General features: G+C 42.1%; 2 protein-coding genes across 13 annotated transcripts in view; one reads left to right on the forward strand and one right to left on the reverse strand.

Annotated features, from left to right (window-relative positions):
- The window catches only part of MIER1 (MIER1 transcriptional regulator), a 43,106-nt gene extending 40,618 nt beyond the window's left edge, over positions 1 to 2,488 (reverse strand). For 2 of the 5 annotated variants that reach the window (XM_074545588.1, XM_074545586.1), the window contains exons 1-2: positions 2,141 to 2,488; positions 1,923 to 2,013 (exon numbers count right to left, since the gene is read on the reverse strand). Coding sequence is in view for 3 of the 5 variants with exons in the window: in XM_074545585.1 (XP_074401686.1) it covers positions 1,099 to 1,107 (9 nt within the window). In the remaining 2 variants the exon portion in view is untranslated. Of the gene's footprint in view, positions 1 to 1,098; positions 1,494 to 1,922; positions 2,014 to 2,140 lie in introns of those variants that run through there. The other 3 variants (XM_074545585.1, XM_074545587.1, XM_074545584.1) reach the window with 3 other exon arrangements.
- A 17-nt stretch (positions 2,489 to 2,505) lies between these two features.
- Positions 2,506 to 25,946, forward strand: DNAI4 (dynein axonemal intermediate chain 4). Of its 8 annotated transcripts, none has more exons than XM_074545571.1 (17): positions 2,506 to 2,656; positions 4,722 to 4,842; positions 8,600 to 8,667; positions 11,005 to 11,108; positions 12,073 to 12,298; positions 15,295 to 15,434; positions 16,168 to 16,305; positions 16,874 to 17,038; positions 18,135 to 18,343; positions 19,304 to 19,390; positions 20,874 to 21,025; positions 22,520 to 22,677; positions 22,802 to 22,923; positions 24,052 to 24,150; positions 24,522 to 24,748; positions 25,352 to 25,505; positions 25,804 to 25,946. In XM_074545571.1, the coding sequence occupies exons 1-17, from the start codon at positions 2,634 to 2,636 to the stop codon at positions 25,852 to 25,854; spliced, it is 2,244 nt and encodes a 747-aa protein (XP_074401672.1). In that variant the 5' UTR covers positions 2,506 to 2,633; the 3' UTR covers positions 25,855 to 25,946. The 8 variants fall into 8 exon arrangements, with proteins under 8 accessions (XP_074401672.1, XP_074401673.1, XP_074401674.1 ...); XM_074545572.1 differs by having other exon boundaries at positions 12,100 to 12,298; XM_074545573.1 differs by having other exon boundaries at positions 12,130 to 12,298.
- The last annotated feature ends 387 nt before the right edge of the window (positions 25,947 to 26,333 follow it).

Here is a 26,333-nt window from a genome sequence, read left to right on the forward strand (position 1 = left end):
CATCCACAGGGAAAAGCCACAGGTGGGCAGCCCCACATCCCGGTGGGACCTCCCTGCAGGGACTGACCCAGCTCAGCCCCACAGGAAATTTGGGTTAATTCACGAAAAAATGGACAAAAACTCCAGCCAAACATCCCCAATGCTCTGATCCCCACAGCAAAGGCACCACTGTCTCTCCAGCTTTGTACAAGTGGGTTCGAAACCCGCATTTTTGGGATCAGACCTGTGAATCCCTCTGGAGATACAAAACCACCCAGGCAGGTTCTTAGAACTTCTAAGATTAGCTCAGGACGTGTTGTCCCAACAACAGGAAGAGTGCTCCATTAAAGGTTTGGTTTGGAAGGGAAAGAGAAAGCAATTTAAGGGGAAAACCCCATACATGCAGGAATTTCAAGGGGAGAAGCTCCATCTGTAAAATCCAAAATCTGGACACTCCCAGCTTGCCCTAGGAGCAACACCTGTCCCACGAATTGTACTTTTCCAAAGTATACTTTTCAAATTTCCATTTCCAACACATTTGACAACACTTTAGAGCAGCAAACCGCCCGAGATTGGGATCTGGGGATAATTTGGGGAAAACTTCAGGGAATATCCATTCATCAGTCCCCTCCTAAAAGGGAAAGAGCTGATCCTACTGGGACGGGCCAATCCAACCCCAGCAACCCAACCCTGCCATAAAGAGGCTTTTTTCCCATTTCCCCATTATTTCCCTATCATTATCATCTTACATCCCGCAACACAACTCCCATTATCCCCAACTAACCCCCCCACTCCCCGCAAATCCTGGGAATTCCACCAGAAAGCTCTCCCGGGCTGCCTTTTAAGCAATTCCCCTTTGTTTTAGGGATTACAAAAAAGATATTTAAAGGAAATAAAGCGCTGGTTTAGCATACGCGTTCCTATAAGAACCGGGAGGCGCCGCGCTCGGTCCCGCCCGCTCCCCTCAGGCGCCTTCAGCCCCCGGGACGGCCCCGAACGGGAGCGGGCGGCTCCCTGAGGGGAGCGGGCGGGACCGCCGGTGCCCGCGGGCCTCCGCTCCCCGCAACAAACTTGCGGCGCCGCGCAACAAGTTCCCGGGCGGGCCCCCGCCGCTCTCACCTCAGCCATGGTCGCTGGTAGTCCCGGACAGGGGTCACATCGCCGGCAAGCGCCGCCGGGTCCCGGGGGGAGCGGCGGGAGCAGCGGGGACGGGACCGGGAGCGGCGGCGGGGCGGGAGGGGCGTGGCCACGTTACGCACGACGTCACCGCGCACCGCGGGAAGCGGGCAGGGCGCGTGCGGCGGCTGTCAGTCAGGGGAGGCCACGCCCATTCGCGACTGTCACTCAACGGGAGGGCACGCCCACTCGTATGTAATATAGCGCTGTTCAACCTGTCAGTCAGGGCGGGGGACGCGCCCCCTTCCTGTCACTTGGGGGGATTGGCCACGCCCTCGCCTGTCACGCAACGCACAGGCAAGGCTGCATCTGTCACTCAAAGTCTAAGGCCACCTCCTTACACGTCAATCAAAGCACACACCGCTCCCCACCGCCTGCCGCTCAGCGCACAGGCCACGCCCCCCGTTTGTCACGACGCCACAGGCCCCGCCTGTCACTCAAACCGCAAGGCCACGCCCCCAGCCGGCCGAGGCGCGGCCGCCGCGGCCCCCTCATGCCCATATATGTCATTCGGCACAAGCCGCGCCCCCTCACGTGTCACCAAGGAACAAGCCCCGCCCCTCGCCTGGCAATCACCGGGAGGCCACGCCCCCTACGAGCTCATTCAATGCTCGGGCCCCGCCCCGGCCGGTGCTCGGTGCTGAAGCTCCCGCTCACCGCGGCCCCTCACGGCCCCCGAGTGCCCCCGGCCCCGCCCGCCGCCGCCACCGCCTCGGCGTCATCGCCCCGCTCCCCCTTCCCAGCCCGGCCGCGGCCGCCGTACTCACGCGGAGAGCCGCAGAGGCGCGGGGGGAGTCTCATCGGCCGTGAGGCGAACGGGGGGTCCTCGGGGAACGGGGGCTCTTGCTGGGCGTGAGGCTTTTGAGAGACACAATAACAGCTCCAGGTTACACACAACACCCGTAACACCACCCCGAATAAACAGAACAAAGATGCGGACTCGGCGGTCGTTCACCGTGTCCTCCGGGCAGCCCCGGTGCCTCACCTGCCCGGCTCAGCGCTGTCCCCGGGCCGGCGCGGGGCAGCGCCCGGCGCGCCCGTCGGGCATCGCGGCCGTGTCACAGCCAGGACACCGCGGCCTCGGCCGTGCCCCTGCAGAGCCGCGGCTCACGCGCGCCCGGCGCCTCCGCCCAGGAGCCGCATCCCCGACCCTCACACGGTCCCCGCGGGCGGTGCCGAAAGAGCCGGCGGGCGCGACTTTGCTGACTCAGGGGTGAATCCCCCGCGAGGGAGGCGCCGCAGCCCCGCGGGAAGGCCGAGCGGCGGGCGGGGCGCTGGTGCGGCGGGCGCGGGCAGCGCCGGTTCGGTGACACGGGGCGGGGGCGGGACCCGAACCGGGGCCGGGGACGGCCCGGGGCTGCGGCCGCGAGCACAGCGCGGCCCGCGCGCCGCACGCCGACCAATCGGCGCCGCCCTTGCTGGCGGCCAATCGGCGCGCCGCGTCTTGGGCGGCGTTGTCACGGTAACGGCGCGACGCCATGCAGGGGCCGCGGCCTCCGCGGTGAGTGGGAGCGGTCCGGCCTAAAACTGCAATGATATGGGAATTAAAAAGATTTAAAGCCCTAAAAATACCTCTGAATAGATGATAAATTATAGTACAGACCCAGTTATAACAGATCATTAATTATAATTAATGATGGGAAAAGTTCCTTTGGTATAAATGGATTACATCCCTTAAAATACTTAGTAATACATAAGCTATAATATAGAATTAATTATATTCTGTAATATTAAATTATATTTAATAAATTACATGTGTCCAAAATTCTTTATTATAAATGGTTTACATCCCTTAAAACAAAGGGTAGCATTTACTGAATTGTAATATGTAATAAATTATATTCTATAATAAGTCATAATAAATCAGTGGTAAAGGTCCTTTATTATAAATGGTTTAAATATTTAATGGGTAATAGATCATGAATTGTACTATATAATAAATTATATACTGTAATAAATACTATTCTATAATAAATTGCATTCTATAATAAATTACATTCTATTATATATTATAAGGCATAGGAAGTTATAACAAATAAATAGTCAAAAGCCCTATTTATAAATGGTCGAAATCCTTTACAATAATTGGTAATATGTAATTAATTATTATAAACAATAAATCATAACAAATGGCTGCACTCCTTTCTTATAAATGCTTAAGATCCCTTGAAATAATTATTAATATATCATAAATTATAATTCATAAGTAGCTGCAGTCCCACAATCTTGCATTATAAATTATTTACATCCCTTAAAATAATTGGTAATACATAAAAAATTGTAATACGTAACAAATTACATTCAATAATATGTCATAATACATAATAGTTTATGATAAATAAATTGTTACAAATATTTTACTTATTGCATTATTGTATTGATTATGAAGTGGTTTACATCCCTTAAAATAATTGGCAATATATAACTGATTATAAGAATCCTTTATTCTAAATGGTTAAAATCCTTTAAAATAATTTATATTTTATAATAAATTAAAATACATTAGAAATTGGAAGAATCCTTTCTTAGAAATAGCAATAAATGGTTAAAATTCTTTAAAATAATCGGTAATATATAAGTTATACTCTATAAGAAAGGGTAACAATCTTTTCCTATAAGTGGTTGCAATCCATTAACATAATTGGTAATATATAATCAATATAAGAATCCTTTATTATAAATTGTTAAAATCCTCTAAAATAATTGATAATAAATAATAAGTTATATAAGAAATTATGGAAATCCTTTCTTATACATAGTTTACATTCTTTAAAATATATAATATTAAATATATATATATTTGGTAATATATCATCAATTATAATCTATAATAAACTATAAGAATGCTTTACTATAAACTGTTGAAATCCTTTCTAATAACTGGCAATGTGTAATAATTGATAAAAGAAATAGTAGAATCCTTTATTGTAATAAGTAGAAATCCCTAAAAATAATTGGTAATTATAAGTAATTTTTTAAAATAAGTTTTATTATATAAAAAATTATAAAAATCTTTTCTTATAAATGGTTTACATCCTTTAAAATATTAGGTAATATATAATAAATTATAATATTTCAGAAATGGTCAAAATCCTTTCTTATAAATGGTTTACATCCTTTAAAATATTAGGTAATATATAATCAATTATAATATTTAAGAAATGGCAAAAATACTTTCTTATAAAAAGTTTACATACTTTAAAATATTACGTTATATATAATGTATTATAGTATTAGAGAAATGGTACAAATCCTTTAATAGAAATGGTTAAAGTTTGTTAAAATCCTTTAAAATAGTTGGTAATTATAATATAATTATTAAAAATAAGTTACATTATATAAGAAATTGTAAAAATCCTTTTTTATAAATGGTTTGCATCCTTTAAAATATAGGCAATATAAATTTAAAATAAATATATTAATACAAAGATATAAATTTTCGGTAATATATAATTATAATACTTAGGAAATTGTAAAAATCCTTTATTATAGATGCTTTGAATCCTTTATAATAGCGGGTAACAATTTGATATTTATCAATGAGTGTTCCCGTGCGTTGTTTGCAGGGCGTGGCCGGGAGCCAGCGGAGCCCCGAGCCCCCGCAGAGCCTCCACGGCCTCCTCGGGCGCTTCCCTGGGCAAAGAGCCCCGGGCCCGGCTCCTCGGGGGCAGCCAGGGAGCCCCACAGGTGAGGGGAGAGCCCAAACACACCTGGGGGAAGGACCATGGAGCCCTGCAAGGGTTGGGTTGGGAAAGGCGGGAAGAGCCCCAAATCCACGTGCAGGAACGATCTCAGAAACCATGGAATGGTTGGGTTGGACACCCTTGGGAAAAGCCCCAAATCCACCTGGGGGAAGAACCAAAAAGCCCTGGAAAGGTTGGGCTGGGAAAGGCAGGAAGAACCCCAAATCCACCTGGGGGAAGGCCTGGAATGGTTGGGTTGGGAAAGGCAGGAAAAGCCCCAAATCCATGTGCAGGAACGATCTCAGAAACCTTGGAATGGTTGGGTTGGAAAAGGTGGGAAGAGCCCCAAATCCACGTGCAGGAACAATCTCAGAAACCCTGCAATGGTTGGGTTGGGAAAGGTGCAAAGAGCCCCAAATCCACGTGCAGGAACGATCTCAGAAACCCTGGAATGGTTGGGTTGGAAAGATAGGAAAAGCTCCAAATCCACCTGTGGGAATGATCTCAGAAACCCTGGAATGGTTGGGTTGGGTCCTTCTAGGAAAGGTGGGAAGAGCCCTAAATCCACCTGGGGGAAGGCCTGGAATGGTTGGGTTGGGGAAAGTGGGGAGAACCCAAATCCACCTGTGGGAATGATCTCAGAAACCCTGGAATGGTTGGGTTGGAAAAGGTGGGAAGAGCCCCAAATCTACCTGCAGGAACAATCTCAGAAACCCTGCAATGGTTGGGTTGGGAAAGGTGCAAAGAGCCCCAAATCCTCGTGCAGGAACGATCTCAGAAACCCGGGAATGGTGGGGTTGGGAAAGGCAGGAAGAGCCCCAAATCCACCTGTGGGAATGATCTCAGAAACCCTGCAATGGTTGGGTTGGGAAAGGCGGGAAGAGGCCCAAATCCATGTGCAGGAATGATCTCAGAAACCCTGCAATGGTTGGGTTGGACAGCCTTGGGAAAAGCCCCAAATCCACCTGGGGGAAGAACCAAAAAGCCCTGGAATGGTTGGGTTGGAAAAGGTGGGAAAAGCCCCAAATCCACCTGTGGGAATGATCTCAGAAACCATGGAATGGTTGGGTTGGACAGCCTTGGGAAAAGCCCCAAATCCACCTGTGGGAAGAACCCAGAAACCCTGCAATGGTTGGGTTGGAAAGGGTGGGAAGAGGCCCAAGTCCACCTGGGGGAAGGCCTGGAATGGTTGGGTTGGGAAAGGTGAGGAGAGCCCCAAATCCACGTGCAGGAACAATCTCAGAAACCCTGGAATGGTTGGGTTGGAAAAGGTGCAAAGAGCCCCAAATCCACCTGGGGGAAGGCCTGGAATGGTTGGGTTGGGAAAAGGCAGGAAAAGCCCCAAATCCACCTGTGGGAATGATCTCAGAAACCCTGGAATGGTTGGGTTGGGGAAGGTGAGGAGAGCCCCAAATCCACGTGAAGGAACGATCTCAGAAACCCTGCAATGGTTGGGTTGGACACCCTTGGGAAAAGCCCCAAATCCACCTGGGGGAAGGCCTGGAATGGTTGGGTTGGGGAAGCTAGGAGAAGCCCCAAATCCACCTGTGAGAATGATCTCAGAAACCCTGGAATGGTTGGGTTGGACACCCTTGGGAAAAGCCCCAAATCCACTTGTGGGAAGAACCCAAGAGCCCTGGAATGGTTGGGTTGGAAAAGGTGGGAAGAGCCCCAAATCCACGTGCAGGAACGATCTCAGAAAACCTGGAATGGTTGGGTTGGGAAAGGTGGGAAAAGCCCCAAATCCACCTGTGGGAAAGATCTCAGAAACCTGGGAATGGTTGGTTTGGGGAAGGTGGGGAGAACCCAAATCCACCTGCTGGAAGAACCAAAAAGCCCTGCAATGGTTGGGTTGGGAAAGGTGCAAAGAGCCCCAAATCCACCTGTGGGAATGATCTCAGAAACCCTGGAATAGTTGGGTTGGGAAAGGCAGGAAAAGCCCCAAATCCACCTGTGGGAATGATCTCAGAAACCCTGGAATAGTTGGGTTGGGAAAGGCAGGAAAAGCCCCAAATCCACCTGTGGGAATGATCTCAGAAACCCTGGAATAATTGGGTTGGACACCCTTGGGAAAAGCCCCAAATCCACCTGTGGGAATGATCTCAGAAACCCTGGAATGGTTGGGTTGGGAAAGGCAGGAAAAGCCCCAAATCCACCTGCGGGAATGATCTCAGAAACCCTGGAATGGTTGGGTTGGGAAAGGCGGGAAGAGCCCCAAAATCCACGTGCAGGAACGATCTCAGAAACCCTGGAATGGTTGGGTTGGACACCCTTGGAAAAAGCCTCAAATCCACCTGGGGAAGAACCAAAAAGCCCTGGAATGGTTGGGTTGGAAAAGGTGGGAAGAGGCCTAAATGCACGTGCAGGAACGATCTCAGAAACCCTGGAATGGTTGGACTGGGAAAGGTGGGAAGAGCCCCAAATCCACGTGCAGGAATGATCTCAGAAACCCTGGAATAATTGGGTTGGACAGCCTTGGGAAAAGCCCCAAATCCACCTGGGGGAAGGCCTGGAATGATTGGATTGGACACCCTTGGGAAAGGTGGGAAAAGCCCAAAAACCATCTGCAGGAAGAATCAAAAAGCCCTGGAATGGTTGGGCTGGGAAAGGTGGGAAGAGCCCAAACCCACCTGAGGGAAGGCCTGGAATGGCTGGGTTGGGTGCTTCTAGGAAAGGTGGGAAGAGCCCTAAATCCACCTGTGAGAAGAACCCAAGAGCCCTGGAATGGTTGGACTGGGAAAGGTGGGAAGAGGCCCAAATCCATGTGCAGGAACGATCTCAGAAACCCTGCAATGGTTGGGTTGGGAAAGGTGGGAAGAGCCCCAAAATCCACCTGTGGGAATGATCTCAGAAACCCTGGAATAGTTGGGTTGGGAAAGGCGGGAAGAGGCCCAAATCCACGTGCAGGAACAATCTCAGAAACTTTGCAATGCTTGGGTTGGACACCCTTGGGAAAAGCCCCAAATCCACCTGGGGGTAGGCCTGGAATGGTTGGCTTGGGGAAACTGGGAAGAACCCAAATCCACCTGTGGGAATGATCTCAGAAACCCTGGAATGGTTGGGTTGGACACCCTTGGGAAAAGCCCCAAATCCACCTGGGGGAAGAACCCAAGAGCCCTGGAATGGCTGGGTTGGAAAAGGCGGGAAGAGCCCCAAATCCACGTGCAGGAACGATCTCAGAAACCCTGGAATGGTTGGGTTGGGAAAAGTGGGAAGAGCCCCAAATCCATGTGCAGGAAGGATCTTAGAAACCCGGAATGGTTGGGTTGGGAAAGGTGGGAAAAGCCCCAAATCCACGTGCAGGAAGGATCTCAGAAACCCTGGAATGGTTGGGTTGGAAAAGGCGGGAAGAGGCCCAAATCCATGTGCAGGAAGGATCTCAGAAACCCTGGAATGGTTGGGTTGGGAAAGGTGGAAAAAGTGGGAAAAGCCCAAAATCTGTCTGTAGGAAGAACCAAAAAGCCCTGGGACGGTTGGGCTGGGAAAGGTGGGAAGAACCTCAGAAACCCTGGAATGGTTGGGTTGGGAAAAGTGGGAAGAGCCCCAAATCCACGTGCAGGAAGGACCTCAGAAACCCTGGAATTATTGGATTGGGAAAGGTGGGAAGGCCTGGAAGGGCTGGGTTGCCCCTCCAAGCCCAGTGACAGGAGTGGCTTTTCCCAAAAAATCCCAAAAATCTGGGGCTGGTCCTGCAGGAAGGCAGGAATTCAAACCCCTTCCAGGGAAATGATCCAATGAAAATTATTCCAATTTTTCTCCAGGTTTTTGATGAGGAAGGGAAGAATGTGACACCCCAACCCCTCTTCCAGCCAGACCCAAATGCTGCCAGGCAAGAAAAGTTTTATTTAAAAAAAATAAAGCATTATAAGTACTTTTTTTAAAGTAAAGTATTTTATCTGTAAGTGCAGACAGGCTTCTATGCAAAATTATAAAATATAGAAATGAAAATATCGAATTAAGATATTAAAAATACCAGTTCAACTATCAAAATATGTTTAACATAATAAAAATTCTCTGCTTTAATAATATTTAAGCAAGTTAGCTCTGTGTGGTTCTGTGCATCCATCTCCAAAAATGCTCTTGAACAAAACTTGGAGTTAAAACTCCTGAATTATTTTTCCCTACACTTTCATTTACAAACTTCCAGCACAGAGGGGAAAAAAGTCAAAGACTTTGGGCTGACCAACGCAATTAAGTCATGCAAAGAAGGGAGATAATTATTGGTGTTTTAAATGAAAAATCCTGAGCCACAGCATGATCAAAATCAAGGAATAATTGTAATTTTCTGCCATGTTTCCCAGGCTGGCTGTTCCAAAGGACAATCCCAGGGCTTGGGATAGCAACCAGCATCAAATGGCTATAAAAAATAACTTTAAAATTACAATTAAAATACTAATAATTAAAGATAGATACTAATAATATTTAAATATAAACACTTATAATTAAAACACTAATAATTAAAGATATATACTAATAATATTTAAATATAAGCATTAATCATTAAAACACTAATAATTAAATATAGATACTAATAATATTTAAATAGAAATACTAATAATTAGAACACTAATAATTAAATATAGATACTAATAATATTTAAATATAAATACTAACAATTAAACACTAATAATTAAATATCGATACTAGTAATATTTAAATAGAAACACTAATCATTAAAACACTAATAATTAAATATAGACACTAATAATATTAAAATATAAGCACTAACAATTAAAATACTAATAATTAAATATAGACACTAATAATATTTAAATAGAAACACTAATCATTAAAACACTAATAATTAAATATAGATACTAATAATATTTAAATACAAATACTAACAATTAAAGCACTAATAATTAAATATAGATACTAATAATATTTAAATACAAGCACTAACAATTAAAACACTAATAATTAAATATCGATACTAATAATATTTAAATATAAGCACTAACAATTAAAATACTAATAATTAAAAATAGATACTAATAATATTTAAATACACATACTAATCATTAAAACACTAATAATTAAATATAGATATTAATAATATTTAAATACAAATATTAATAATATTTAAATATAAACACTAACAATTAAAATACTAATAATTAAATATAAATACTAATAATATTTAAATAGAAATACTAATAATAAAACCACTAATCATTAAATATAGATACTAATAATATTTAAATATAAGTACTAACAATTAAAATACTAATAATTAAATATAGATACGAATAATATTTAAATACAAATACTAATAATGTTTCAATATAAGCACTAACAATTAAAACACTAATCATTAAATATAGATACTAATAATATTTAAATACGAATACTAATAATTAAAGCACTAATAATTAAATATAGATACTAATAATATTTAAATATAAATACTAACAATTAAAACACTAATAATTAAATATAGATACTAATAATATTTAAATAGAAACACTAATCATTAAAACACCAATAAGTAAATATAGATACTAATGATATTTAAATATAAACACTAAGAACTAAAATACTAATAATTAAATAGAGATACTAATAATATTTAAATACAAATACCAATAATTAATAATTATAGATACTAATAATATTTAAATATAAATACTAATAATTAAAATACTAATAATTAAATATAGATATTATTAATATTTAAATACAAATACTAATAATATTTAAATATAAACACTAACAATTAAAATACTAATAATTAAATATAGATACTAATAATATTTAAATACAAATACTAATAATTAAAACACTAATCATTAAATATAGATACTAATAATATTTAAATACAAATACTAATAATAAAAACACTAATAAATATAGATACTAATAATATTTAAATAAAAATACTAATAATATTTAAATATAAGCACTAACAATTAAAATACTAATAATTAAATAGAGATACTAATAATATTTAAATACAAATACCAATAATTAATAATTATAGATACTAATAATATTTAAATACAAATACTAATCATTATAATAGTAATAATTAAATATAGATACTAATAATATTTAAATAAAAATACTAAAAATTAAAAATACTTATAATTACTTCAAAGTACCTCCAGCAAATGATGAATTTTTTCAGTTTTTTGGGACAATTTCTGCTTGTTTCTCCTCCCTGAAGGCCACATGGCAGCAGCCTGTGGGCATCACCCCAGGACACAGCACCAGCCAAGCCGGGCCTGGATGAGACAGAACCTGAGGAAGAGGCAGATTTGAGCTTGTCTGGTAAAGAGCACCCCCAATAATTGGACATTTCCCATGTGAAATTCTGTATTCTGGGATTTGGCCATTTCCCATGTGACATTCTGGGATTTGGCCATTTCCCATGTGAAATTCTGGGATTTGGCCATTTCCCATATGAAATTCTGCATTCTGGGATTTGGCCATTTCCCATGTGCAATCCTGTATTCTGGGATTTGGCCATTTCCCATGTGACATTCTGGGATTTGGCCATTTCCCATGTGAAACTCTGCATTCTGGGATTTGGCCATTTCCCATGTGACATTCTGGGATTTGGCCATTTCCCATGTGCCATTCTGCATTCTGGGATTTGGCCATTTCCCATGTGGAATTCTGCATTCTGGGATTTGGCCATTTCCCATGTGCAATTCTGCATTCTGGGATTTGGCCATTTCCCATGTGCAATTCTGTATTCTGGGATTTGGCCATTTCCCATGTGCCATTCTGGGATTTGGCCATTTCCCATGTGCAATTCTGGGATTTGGCCATTTCCCATGTGACATTCTGGGATTTGGCCATTTCCCATGTGCAATTCTGCATTCTGGGATTTGGCCATTTCCTATGTGAAATTCTGCATTCTGGGATTTGGCCATTTCCCATGTGCAATTCTGCATTCTGGGATTTGGCCATTTCCCATGTCCAATTCTGCATTCTGGGATTTGGCCATTTCCTATGTGAAATTCTGCATTCTGGGATTTGGCCATTTCCCATGTGCCATTCTGCATTCTGGGATTTGGCCATTTCCCATGTGCAATTCTGCATTCTGGGATTTGGCCATTTCCCATGTGCAATTCTGCATTCTGGGATTTGGCCATTTCCCATGGGACATTCTGGGATTTGGCCATTTCCCATGTGCAATTCTGCATTCTGGGATTTGGCCATTTCCCATGTGACATTCTGGGATTTGGCCATTTCCCATGTGACATTCTGGGATTCGTTGGGTTCCCAGCATTATTTCCCCATTCATTTGGAGCAGCCACGGTGCTGTTTGTGCTCTGGCCCCCAGCAGAGCAGGATGAGGAGGATGAGGAGGAGGAGGAGGAGGAAGCAGCGCTGACAGAGGCAGAGCTGGCGCAGGTGGTGGAGGTGCTGCTGACCGAGACCGACACGCGCTGGATGCTGGACCTGCCCACGGCCCTCGTGTCCACCGAGGCAGAGGAGGCTGCCAGGGTGCTGTAAGTCACAAATGGCACTGCAAGTATTAAACCTGATTTTATACGTGTCATGGTAAAATAGCTTTGCTATATATATATCTATTTCATATATATTATATATAATAAATATATAATATATTATGTATGTTATATAATGTTTATATATATTTATAGAAATATTATATATATTATATAATGTTTATATATAAATATAAATATTAAATATATTTTACACATGTAGTGTTAAAAGAACTTTGCTATAAATATATCTATTTCATATATATTTATATAAATATAATATATATATAATATATTATATATATTATATAACGTTTACATATAAATGTAAATATTAAATCTATTTTATACATGAAGTGGTAAAGTAACATTGCGATACATATATAGTTTTTATTTACCTATATATGTTGCTATATATATTATATATGTGTTAGATTTCTATATATATAGCTAATATTTAAATATATTTTATTCATGTAGTGTTAAAAGAAATTTGCCATAAATATCTATTTCATATATATTATATATAATAAATATAATATATATTTATTATGTAATGTTTATATATAAATATAAATATTAAATATATTTTACACATGTAGTGTTAAAAGAACTTTGCTATAAATGTATAGTTTTCTTTATATATAATATATTATATGTATTATATTTATATATATTGCTAATATTAAAATAGATTTTATACATGAAGTGGTAAAGGAAATTTGCGATACATATATAGTTTTTATTTACCTATATATGTTGCTACATATATTATATATGTGTTATATTTCTATATATATAGCTAATATTTAAATATATTTTATACATGTAGTGTTAAAAGAACTTTGCTATAAATATCTATTTCATATATATTATATATAATAAATATAATATATATTATATTTATTATATAATGTTCATATATAAATATAAATATTAAATCTATTTTACACATGTAGTGTTAAAAGAACTTTGCTATAAATACATATTTTTATTTATATATATTGCTATATATATTATATGTATTATATTTATATATATATTGCCAATATTAAAATAGATTTCATACATGTAGGGTTAAAATAACTTTGCTTAAATATATAGTTTTTATTTATATATATTGCTATATATATTATTTGTATATATAATGCAAATATTAAAATAGTTTTCATACATGTAGGGTTAAAATAACTTTGCTTAAATATATAGTTTTTATTTATATTGCACTGCTATATATATTATATATTTTATATATTGCTATATATAATATATAACATGTATTTTACACATTATATTTTATATATTATATTTATATATTTATATTTATATATTTATATATTTTATATAATATATAATTTAATATATAATTTATTATAATTATATATTATATATTATATATATAATTATTTATTATATATATTTATATATATTTTAATATTTTAATATGCTTTTACATATTGATATATGTATTATATATATTGCTACAAAGATTCAGTAATTTTAAATTTTATTTTCTTTTTATCATTTTTCTTTTCTTTTTATTTTATGTTAATTAAGCTTAAACATAGTAGTGAAATAACATCCAATGAACACTTAATGAAGACACCTACTACAAATATACCAACTATCAGCACTCCCTGTCTAAAGGCAGTGTGGACCAGGACCTAAACTAAATAAACGAATAAAATAAAGAAATAAAAACATTTAAAATAAAGAAATAATATAAATATTATAATTTAAAAACCTAAAATCACAACCAAAAAATACAGACGCTATATAAAAGTAGAACTGAAGAGAAGCCATGCTAAATAATTCTTAGAATATTAATAGTTTAAAGAAAAAGTTTACTCGACATGATTATTTATGAATATGCAACAAGCTAATGTAAGAGAAAAAATATTTAAAAGGTATCTCCAAAAATAAGTGTGCGCTTGGCTAATCTTTATGTTCTTTACCTCCTGTTATCCTTTATGAAACTTTTAAAATTTTCACAAGAAAATAAACGTGTTTTTCCCAGCTGGCACCCATTTCCTACAGCTCCCTGTTGTGGGTGAAATTCTTCCTCCCTTCCACTGAAAATCCATGGCAGCTTAGGAGAATGCAGGGCTGGAGGAGGGCGATAATTTGATTTTTCAGGAGAGCAGTCAGACATTCCAAAGTGCTGCATTGATTCTTGTGGGTGCCTTCTAATTATTCATTAATTAACAAGAGTTGAAGGTAGCAGAGAGCTCCCCTTGGTCCTCCCTGAGCCACCAGGGCTTTGTGGGAGAAGTTCCCTTTTTGTCTCCTGCCTTTCACTGCCAGGTGTGAGAGCTCTGCATCCCCCAAAAAGCTGGGAAAGGGAATTTTGCTTTTTCTGGGCTCTGTTCTGCACAGGCCATTCCTGTTTTAGAGCAGCATCACAAAGATCAGAACGAGCTGCTGAATAATACAAAGGCTGAAATTCCTTTATCCAACAATCCAAAAGCAGGACATGGGGGACATGGAAAAGCCTCTCCTGATCCTCTCCTTGTTCCATATTGAAGTTGGAGGGGAGACAACCCACCTTGCATTGGTCAGCATCAACTCCCATTTATTAATCAATCAATCACCTTTTATAACAGTGTTAATCAAGTTCATGCTTATTGCAAAATCTGAGCTCACAATAGGCCAGAGATAACACACCAACCCCTCCTTATGTTTCCAATACCAAGATTTGGGTTCTCAAAATTATTCTTGCTTTCCCAAAACAGCCAAAGGTAGAACATCCACTTGTTATGAGAAAGCTGCCTGAGAACTCTGATGTGCAAGGCTCTCAAGGCCTTCATGTTTGTCACTTTTACCTGTAATTAAAAATAATCTGAGAACCTCTGCTGTTTACAGAAGCAGGCTGTGAGAACCTGCTCCTCACAGCTGCCTTCTGAGCCATCCCTGAAAAAATCTCCAACAGTTCCAGACCCTGAGAATTCCAGGCAGGATTTCCCAGGGACTCACCAGGCACTGCTTCCTTCGTTTCCCAGGGAGAGGAACAAGATTTACACGGAGCTTTGTGAGGCTAAAATTGACAGTGAGTACTTTGAAGAAAAAATCGTGCAAACCTTCTCTGGAGCTGCCAAAACCAAGGAGGTGCAGTGTGAGCCCATCACCGTGGCAGAGAAAGGTAAACCTGGGGCTGGAATTTTTACTGGGAACTGGAATTTTTACTGGTAAACCTGGGACTGACAAAAGGGAATTTTTATTTCCATCTCTGAGCAAACGTTCCCTCAATTTCCACTTGCAGAGCTCCGAGTGCAGGCAGGACACTGTGGGTTGTGGTGGCCTTTTCTGCCCCTCGTAAATCTTGAATTTAGTGCTGGAACACTGAATCCATTGCAATAAAATTGTTGTTAACACTCCCAGAGAATGTTATTGTTGTGTGTAAGAGGCTAAAGAAATCACAGGGAATGCTGTTCCAAACACTTTTCCTTTGTGTTAGTGTATGTAAAACCCCAAAAGTAGATAATAATCTGTTTTGAAAAGCTTTTTTGAAAAGCTATTTGCCACTTGTTTTGTGGCATCAGCAGGGCTCATTCCAGCCCCTCAGCACATCAAGGCAAAAACCCTGATGGAGGTGCAGCATCACACAACAGGAGGAGCTTTAAAATAATCTGCTTTAAATGATTCTTATTAAGCCCAGGCAACCTTTTCTGTCAATTTGTAAAAGGTGGCAATTAAAAGCTGAAATTCAAATATTAAATGAAAAATAGCAGTTCAAATATCAAGATCTATGGAAGCAGAGGTGGTTCCAAAGCCCAGCCCAGCAGCTGGGGTGTAGGAAGCTCCCTGCAATAATGTAAAAGAAGAAGATAACAATGCAAAAGCAGAGCCCTGTGTGACAGGGAATTCATTGCCAGGGGTGGTGGTGACTCCCTGGGATCTGGACCATCCCCTGGATGCCCCAGGAGCAGAACCTGCAGAGACAGAAGGAGCCAGAACCCCAGCAGGGACAAGCAGCACATCTCTCACAGCTGGGGCTGTCCCTTCTGCCACAGGTAACATTTCCCATTCCTGCCCTTCCTCATCCTCCTAAACCAGGCACATCCCTGGGATCCGTGGGGAAAACTTCCTGGAAAACTCTGCCTGCAACCTGCAAGAGAGTTTGCTGAAAAATCTCAGGCAGGGCTGCGCTTGTCTGCACACTGCCATCAGAAATCATCTTAAATAAAGAGAAATACCCAGGGACAGGGTTGGCTGGTACTCACTTTAAAAAGTAGAAGCAAAACACCATTTGTAAGAAATTCCAGAGGTAGCTGAAAAAGATAAGTAAATTATAATAACAAAAAATTTTAAGATGATAAAATGATAAGAAAAGAAAATTACAGGAAGAAAAAATTCACAATGAAAATATTTCTTTTAATTCTCTGCTTTTTGCAGTGGAGGAAAATTCTTATCTCTTGTTCTTTCTGTGTCAAGTTTTATCATGCTCAAAGCATTTGTATGCCATTTATCTGTTATCAGAAAAATGTTATGTTTCTGTTGGGCTCCACGATCCTTGTGGGTCCATTCCAGCCTGGAATATGCCAGGATTCTGTAATTCAGCTTCTTCCATCCCCCTTGCAGACAGTGCTGCCCCTGCCAGGAGCCCCGGGGAGCAGGAATGCCCCTCAGGAGCAATCCTGACCTCAGCAAAGCTGCAGCAGGATTTAGTTGTCATGGAGAGGATTCTCATGGAGAACATTTTCCAGCCCCAGCTCGCGGTCTATCGGCAGATTCCCGTCCTCATAGGTTTGTCCTTTGCTCAGTACCCTCTTTCCAGCCAGAAACTCCTCATTTTCCACAGAAATTCCTCACTTTTGCCTGGGTAGGTAAACCCACCTGCAGCAGACCTGCCTCACTCCAGCCCAAGTCCAGCTGTCTGTCCCCAGCCAATTTTAGCCACAGTTTTAGAAGTTAGGATGTCTTAATTCCTTTCCTTTCCTTTCCTTTCCTTTCCTTTCCTTTCCTTTCCTTTCCTTTCCTTTCCTTTCCTTTCCTTTCCTTTCCTTTCCTTTCCTTTCCTTTCCTTTCCTTTCCTTTCCTTTCCTTTCCTTTCCTTTCCTTTCCTTTCCTTTCCTTTCCTTTCCTTTCCTTTCCTTTCCTTTCCTTTCCTTTCCTTTCCTTTCCTTGAAATTTCCTTGAAATTTCCTTGAAATTTCCTTGAAATTTCCTTTCCTTGAAATTTCCTTTCCTTTCCTTGAAATTTCCTTTCCTTTCCTTTCCTTGAAATTTCCTTTCCTTTCCTTGAAATTTCCTTTCCTTGAAATTTCCTTTCCTTGAAATTTCCTTTCCTTTCCTTGAAATTTCCTTTCCTTTCCTTGAAATTTCCTTTCCTTTCCTTGAAATTTCCTTGAAATTTCCTTGAAATTTCCTTTCCTTGAAATTTCCTTTCCTTGAAATTTCCTTTCCTTGAAATTTCCTTGAAATTTCCTTTCCTTGAAATTTCCTTGAAATTTCCTTTCCTTTCCTTGAAATTTCCTTTCCTTGAAATTTCCTTTCCTTTCTCCTTCCCTTTTCCCTTTTCCCTTTTCCCTTCCCCCTGCAAAATATTTGCTGAAAGGGCAAATTTTTCTTCTGGTGTGAATAATTGGGAGTGAGATATAACCTATAATAATATAGGTTATATATAATAGTACAGCTTAAATAATATGGGTTATATTTAATAATATAGGTTATATTACATAGGTTATATGTATATAAATATAAAATAATATATAAATATAAAATAATATGTAAAAATAAATATTGATTATAATAAATATAAATATCAATATATGTATGCAATTATACCTATAATGAGGTAAATGAAATATTTCCACTCAGATTCTGCATCTGTGCATTTCAGAACCTGTTGTCACCTCAGACACCGAGGGGGAAGAAGACGAAGAGGAGGAGGAGGAGGAGGATGAGGATGAGGATGAGGAGGAAGCAGCAGAGGCAGCTGAAGGCCCAGCAGAGGAGGCAGGCCCCAGGCTGGAGCTGCTGTGGTCCTACAGGTGTGATTTAACCAGGGCCCACAGCGTGAGCAGCATGTCTTGGAACAAAGCAAACCCTGTGAGTGCACAAACCCTCCTGAGCTGATATTTGAGCTGATTTTTAGATATTTGGCCACAAACTGGGACAGGCAGCTGGGGCTGGCAATAAATCCTGATCCAATCCCTCACTCTCACTGCTTTAACCCACAGGCTTCCCTCACATCACAGCTTTCCTTGGCCCAGAATTTCATTAATTGCTCCAGTTTACCCTGAGCAGCAATGTTCGTAGACTTGGGCTGTTCTAAAATTGAAATTTAACCCCTGCTGCTAAACTTGGTTATCATTGATGGAGTTTGTTTGTGGTAGTTTAGACACCACGTCTTTGTCTCTAACAGGAACCTCCCAAAAGAGCAGAATTCCTCAAAATTTAAGGGTAAGATGCACAATAACAGCATAGAAGGCAAAGCTTCCTAAATCATGTAAAAGTCATGTTTTCTCAACTCACTTTTTAACAAAAATAATGAATGGAAGAGAGGCAAAAAGCAGCTGAGGATGAGAAACAGAAACCCAGTGAGGGGGGAAAAAAAGAGAGAAAACAAAGCTTTTCATGCTTTTAGTGCACCAAATCTCCAGATATTAAAAAGTTAGACACATTTAGAGACTTCAGTCTTAGAATACAGGGCAAACAATCAGCTACTTTTAAAATGTGAGTTCCACAAACTACTCATTGAGTGCAAGAAAAGAAAAATTACTGGAGCTGAAGGCTGCTGGTTTTTACTTGTGCCTATGGAAAGGAATGAAGGGAATTCACTGGACTGGGGAAAGCTAAAAGCCAGGAGTCTGAGGTGCTCTGACAGCTGACCCTGAAGGGGAAAATGAAAAGCACTCTATTAAATAATGCACAGTAAAATATGATTATAGAGCAATGTATCTCGTGCACGGGAGAGAAGCTTTGTTATTGCAGACACAAAGGAGCTTTGGAAATGCCCTGCTGGGCTCCAGGTGGATCTGGGGCCCTGCTGTTGCTCTGTGCTTGCAGGATCTGCTGGCTGTGGGCTACAGGGAGTTTGTTTCTCGGGGTAAGAAGAAAGGCCTGGTTTGCTGCTGGTCACTGAAGAACCCCATGGTAACGAGCCCTTTTGTTGTTTGCTTTCCCTGCAATCTGCTTTTCTCTGGGCAATTTCTGCTGTATTTCCCTTTTTTAGCGACAGTTATTTACTCGAACTTCTCACAACCCTGTCAGTAAGAGAGGAAATTTCATAGATGTGACATTTACACCTCTGCAGATCCGTCTGAGAAAGGATCCTTTAAAACCAACCATTAAAAAAATGGTTTTTAAATCCATTTAAAACCAATCATTAAAACCAGCCATTTAAAAAAATAATTCAGAAATCTCACTTACAAAGCGTCCCCAAAGTAAAAAAAAATCTGATTGCCATAAATTACAACATTCCAGTTTGATTTCTACTACGAACTTCTCTTGGCCAAAATTCTATTAGACTAATTTAGACTGGGCAGAGTAAAATCTTTGATATATCATTACCACACCAAAAACTCTCATGATTCCCTGCTGCCACCACAGATATTTTTATGTGTTTGGTTTAGAGTAGCCTTGCCACACCAAATACTCTCATGATTCTCTGCTGCTACTATAGATATTTCTATATATTTGGTTTGGAGTAGCCTTGCCACACCATGATTCCCTGCTGCCACCACAGATATTTTTATATATTTGGTTCAGAGTTGCCTTGCCACACCAAATACTCTCATGATTCCCTGCTGTCACCATAGATATTTTTATATATTTGGTTCAGAGTTGCCTTGCCATACCAAATATTTTCATGATTCCCTGCTGCCTCCACATACATTTTTAGATATTTGGTTTAGAGTAGCCTTGCCACACCAAATACTCTGATGATTCCCTGCTGCCGCCATAGATATTTTTATGTGTTTGGTTTAGAGTAGCCTTGCCACACCAAATACTCTCATGATTCCCTGCTGCCATAGATATTTTTATATATTTGGTTTAGAGTAGCCTTGCCGTACCAAATACTTTCATTATTCCCTGCTGCCATAGATATTTTTATATATTTGAAGTAGCCTTGCCACACCAAATACTCTCATGATTCCATGCTGCCACCATAGATATTTTTATGAATTTGATGATTCCCTGCTGCTACCACAGATATTTTTATATATTTGGTTCAGAGTTGCCTTGCCACACCAAATACTCTCATGATTCCCTGCTGCCAACATAGATATTTTTATATATTTGGTTTGGAGTAGCCTTGCCACACCATGATTCCCTGCTGCCTCCACATATATTTTTATATATTTGGTTTAGAGTAGCCTTGCCACACCAAATACTCTCATGATTCCCTGCTGCCACCATAGATATTTTTATGAATTTGGTTTGGAGTAGCCTCACCTAACTGATTTTCCAGTGTCATATTTCTGCGCAGTCTTTATCTTTTTCCTAGTTTTATCAGTTGTAGCAAGAAACCCATGGCCCTAGGGAATAGAGAACCATTTCTGCTCGCTGTGGGCACCGTCCCTGGCCTTTGTGAGTCTCAGCCCGGCTCAGGGCTCGCTGTGCTCTCTCGTGGCAGTGGCCAGAGCGCATTTTCCGCTGCGAGCACGGCGTCACCGCTGTGGATTTCTGCCGGGCCCGGCCCCACCTGCTGGCCGTGGGGACAGCCAGTGGCCGCGTGGCCGTCTACGACGTGCGCAGCCGCCACGACACCGCGCTGCTGGACAGCAGGTCAGGGGTATCCTCCTCCTCCTCATCCTCATCCTCATCCTCATCCTCATCCTCCCCTGAGCCGGCAGGGCTGGGACAGGGCAGCAGGGACCCTAAGGCGTGGAGAGTTTTATTAATAGTTGGTTAGCTGAGAAAGGCCATGCTGACATATTGCCGCTGGTTAAGCTGAGAGAGGGAAATCAGCAGTCAGCAAGCTGAAAGGAGATGTCAGCAATTAGCAATCAGTGGCCTTGCTGCAGCATGAGGAGAGGGAGTAGAGATTAGTCCTGAATATCTCCTAAGAATATGTAGAAAGTATCAAAAGTAGGACCATAGGAATGTAAAAGTAGGTGTAACTGCTGATATGTAACTAACCAATCCTGAGCTCAACTTTTGCAATATGCATGAAGTTCATTACAAACAGTATTTAACCCGCCGTGCTGATCAATAAAATCGGGCCTGTGATGATCAATTGATGTCCTGGTCTCCTTCCTTCGACACTAAGGGACTGCAGCTATGCGCCCCATCAATTATAGATTCATTAATAAATAGTTCATATTCTGGGACAGCCCAGCCCTGGGTAATAAATCCTTGTGGCAAACCAGGGGTAGCTTTTGGTGCTTGCTCTCTGATCCCTCTTGCCAAAACGGGAGAGAACATCAGCAAAAGTGAGGAGCAGGTCAGCCTGGCCTCCACCTCCTCCCCTGAGCCAGCAGGCCTGGGGCAGGGCAACAGGGAGTGCCAGTCCCTCACCCTCTAAGGGGCTACAGCTATTTACTCCATACATTATAAATTCATGGATTTATGCTTCATATTCCATGTCCTAGCTGGGACAGTCCAGCCCTGGGTAATAAATCCTTGTGGCAAACCAGGGGTAGCTTTTGGTGCTTGCTCTCTGATCCCTCTTGCCAAAACGGGAGAGAACATCAGCAAAAGTGAGGAGCAGGTCAGCCTGGCCTCCACCTCCTCCCCTGAGCCAGCAGGGAGTGCCAGCCCCTCACCCTCTAAGGGGCTACAGCTCTTTACCCCATAAATGATGAATTCATGGATTTATGATTCATATTCTGTGTCCTAGCTGGGACAGTCCAGCCCTGGGCAATAAATCCTTGTGGCACAGCAGGGTTAGCTTTTGGTGCTTGGTCTCTGATCCCCCTTGCCAAAACAAAAGTGAGGGGTGAGCAGAAATCAAGAAGAAAATGAGAGAGGGGATGGGTGGGTGATGAGGGAAGCACCTGCCCCAAGGGCACCTCCCCAAGTCTTTCCTGCAAGGTGCAGACTGATTTCATGGCACAATCACATAAACAGTGCCTTGAAACTAATTATCAAACATGTTTAATAGGGAAACATTCTCCTGGAGAAAACAACCAATGTTCAGACCATTTTTTAAAAAGAAAAGCTAAACATTTCTGTTATAAGACTTAACACTCATTACAAAGTGGAAGCTTAATTATTTTTCAGACATGTTGTCTTGCCTTTGCTCATCTGTGATTTACCACATGTATTGTTTTGTCCCAGTGCGTCCCTAAATAAGCACAAAGGTCCTGTGTGGCAGCTGAAGTGGGTGGAACAGGAAGAAGGTGCAACAGCAGGTGACAAAGAGGAGAGACTGATGTGCATCTCAGGAGATGGGAGGATGACCCAGTGGTTCATTCAGCAAAGGCTGGATTGCTCTGGTGAGCCCTGAAACTGCTCTCTCTGACCCCAGCTGGCATTCTTTACACCTGTAACCCCACAAAACACCTCAGAGCTGCACATGGGATCGCTCCTGTCTGACAAAGCCTCCTGCTCTCTGCACAGACGTGATGCAAATCAAACGAGCAGAAAGTGAGAAGAAAAAATTGCCAGGCGAGAGAGAAAGGAAAAGTGAAGGTCCCATATCACAGCAGGCAGCTGGAATGTGCTTTGACTTCCATCCAAAGGTAGGCTCAGAAAGCCCATCCTGGCTGGAGTGTTAGCCAGGAAAACTCTGCAGCAGAGGTGGGAGCTAGCCAGGGACGTGGCACTGCTATTTAAAGGATATTAATTTTGAAATAAATTGCTTTCTAGCTACTAAGGTTTACCCCAAATGGGTGAAATGGTAAAACAAGCCCTGTCCTCCTGATGCCCAGAGAGGCTGCCTGGAGCACAGGCTGGGCAGTGTTAAAGGAACAAAGAGGGGATTTATTAAAAGGCCTTCAAAGAATACACCTTGGGCAGTGCAAGAGCCTGGCCAGGGCTACACCCAGGATGGACAATGAGTCACAAGTTCTCACACTTTCATAACCCCACTTTTTAAATCCCAATATGGAAATGGACCACACTTTTTTGGTCCATTTCCATATTGTAGTTCATTGTCCAATTCCAGCTCCAGGTTCTGCAGTCCCAACCTCCCAGGTTGCTCCCCTGCATTCCCTGTTGTTTGCACTTTTGGGGCTGAAGCTGCAGTGGTGTCCTTGGTTCTGGGCTGGAAAAGGATTGTTCTGTGTGCCTGAGGAGAGGAAAAGGATTGTTCTGTGTGCCTGAGCTGTGAGGAGAACTTGATAACATTTATATGAAGTTCAGAGTTATGTACCAATGCAGTACAGAATTGTGGGAAATGGATTTATAGGGTAAATGGTGGGAAATGGATTTGTAGGGTAAATGGTGGGAAATGGATTTATAGGTGAATAAGCTCAAACTTCAGGCATCACTCCCAGGCATGTTACTCACATTTCCTTGGGCAGGCCTCAGGGCAGTTCCCCTCTGAGTGATGGCCAGGGCTGGGAGAATTTGTCCAACACCTCCCACATCCAGAACTCAGCTGAGCTTCTCTTCATCCAGCTGAGTCCTTCCTCCACACTCGAAGAATTCATGCATTTTCCACATGGATTGCTGAAAAACCAAGATTTTGAGGAGTCAAACCCCAGCACATTGGTGGAGAACACGCCCAGCAAACGTGCAACGTTGTGGTTTCACTTTCCCCAGCACTCACAGGAGCTCCTCCTTGGCTCTGAACTCCTCCAGCCCTGGATGATTTCTGCAGGAGTGATAAATCCATCCAACCTAGGCCACTTTGCCCTTTCTTTCAGGACACTGATATTTTTCTTGCTGGAACAGAAGAGGGACACATCTACTGCTGCTCTTGCTCAGGCAAGGAGCAGATTCTGGGCACATACAGAGGCCATGAGGTGAGTGACACTGTAAGCAAGGACAGCAGGAACTGCTCAACTCAAAAATGGAATCTTTGCTTATATTTAGTGAGCATCTGCAACAAAAGAAACCTAAACTTCTATGAGTAATGAATTCCCACAGCATAGAGCATCACAATCTTACAGGATTACTTTCTGTGCTGTCAGGACTTTTTCAAGTAATTTATTAAAACTGGTACTATAAACTGTTTTAAAGCTTTAGTTCTGGCTTTGTTTTAAGACAGCAATCAGAAACCTGATTGTCTTGTGGAGTTAAATAGTCTTACCTGTGGGAGGAAGGCTGGGTAGCTCCAGAAGAGATCCTGTAGCTCTGCAGCAGCACCAGCTCTGTTTTGTTTCTCTCCAAACAGGGCCCTGTGTACAAAGTTGCCTGGAATCCCAGCAGCACCGACATGTTCCTCAGCTGCTCTGCAGACTGGAGCATCCTCTTGTGGCACAGGGACTCCCACGCCCCCCTTTTAACCTTCACCTCTGTCACAGCTGTTGTTCACGACATCAAGTGGGCTCCACACTCTGCCCTCATCTTCGCAGCAGTGAACGAGGAGAGGGTGGAGATCTGGGATCTGAGAGTCAGCATGTGAGTAAGGGCTGTTCTCAAGGAAGAGGCTGAAATGTAATTGTCACACGTTGTTACCTCATCAGTGTTTTTATCAGATCGTTACAGCTCCATGTTTGTAAATACTCGTTGTGTAAAAGCAGATGGTGGTTACCAGAGATTTGGGGTGAGAAGGGAAGGAGCTGGATGCCTCCTGGAGCTGATGAAGTGTAAAACTGCCCTTTCTCTGCAGAAATTGTGGCAGAGTTAGGAGGAGAAATAACAAAACTGATCTACTTTGGTAAAGATTGGATGGTCTGAAGTTGAGGTGACTGAGTTACCTGTGACCTTGTCCAGCTGCTCTGGGTTTTGTGTCACTGACAGCGTGCAGCCCTGGCGGATCCAGAGCCCTGCCACATCCTGCAAATTATTCATCTAACAAAAGTATTGACCACCACTCTCCAGGTTAGGACAGATTTTAGGCAAGTAGGGTATCTCAGTTAACAGCAGCTGGGATTTTTCTGCAGGCAGAGCCCAAACCAAGCCCTGCCTCCCTTCCCGAGTTTCCGAGATAAGCTAGAACACAGCCAGTAAGATTGAGATGTGCAGCCCTTCAATGGTGCCCATTGACTCTTTGGCTTGCAGCTTCGACCCGGTGCTGTGCTGTGCCGGCAGCCCCGAGGGGACGCTGAGCTCGCTGCTGTTCGCCACCAACGCCGAGTGCCTGCTGCTGGGGGACAGCCACGGCCAGGTGGGCGTGTGGCTGCTGCCCAGCCTGCCCGGCCCCAGCGCCCAACAGGTACGGCCGTGCCCTCCTCGGGGCCGGGGCTCCTTCCCCGGCCAGGCAATCCCGGGAAACACCCAGCCAGGCAGTACTGCAACAGCTGGGATCACCATGCCGGGTTAAAGGTGGTGGTTCCCGCTCTTCTGCTGCCACACCACTGGGAATTCATTTCCTTTATAAATGAGATAAATGATTGCATGCTGCCAAATAGGACAGCGCAAATGGAACCCAACCTGCCCCGCCAAAAAGTGCTGTTTTCCAGCTTTAACAGAATTCCACAGAAGAATCAGCTCTTTTTCCTCTTGTTTTCCAGGTTGGCTCCTTGTATGACATTGTTGCTCCTGCTGGAGCTGTTAAACAGTAGCTGATATCCCTTCTCCTTCAGGAAACACCTGCTGTAGTGTGAACTAAACTGGTTATCTTTTTTAATCAATAAAGTTTCTCTTTGAAGCCACACGGCTTAGAAACTTCTTTCAAACGGCCTCGATTTCCTCCTGGAAGTTCCCTCGTTGCACCACCAGTGCTCAGGCATGGGTGGCCTCCTCTGGAATCCTGATCATGGAAAGGTCTCTGCAGTCTTTTCTCCTTGGGCCTTTATCCCTTTCTGCTTTTCCCCCAACGTATTTTCTCTTTGGGTTGAAAGCAGGCAGTGTTTGGCTGCCCGGGCTGGCTTTTTTGAGAAGAAACAGAAAAAATTACCCAGCTGGATTTCCAGGCACTTGCTGGCCACAGGAAACAGGGAGCATCTCCAGAGGAGTGATTAAGCACAAGCTGTAGCCCTGCTCCGAGCACATGATGTATGGAAACCTGTCTTTTATGGATGCAGAACATGCAGCCTCTCTC

The sequence above is a fragment of the Zonotrichia albicollis genome, chromosome 8 (assembly GCF_047830755.1).
Source record: "Zonotrichia albicollis isolate bZonAlb1 chromosome 8, bZonAlb1.hap1, whole genome shotgun sequence".
Lineage (NCBI taxonomy): Eukaryota > Metazoa > Chordata > Aves > Passeriformes > Passerellidae > Zonotrichia > Zonotrichia albicollis.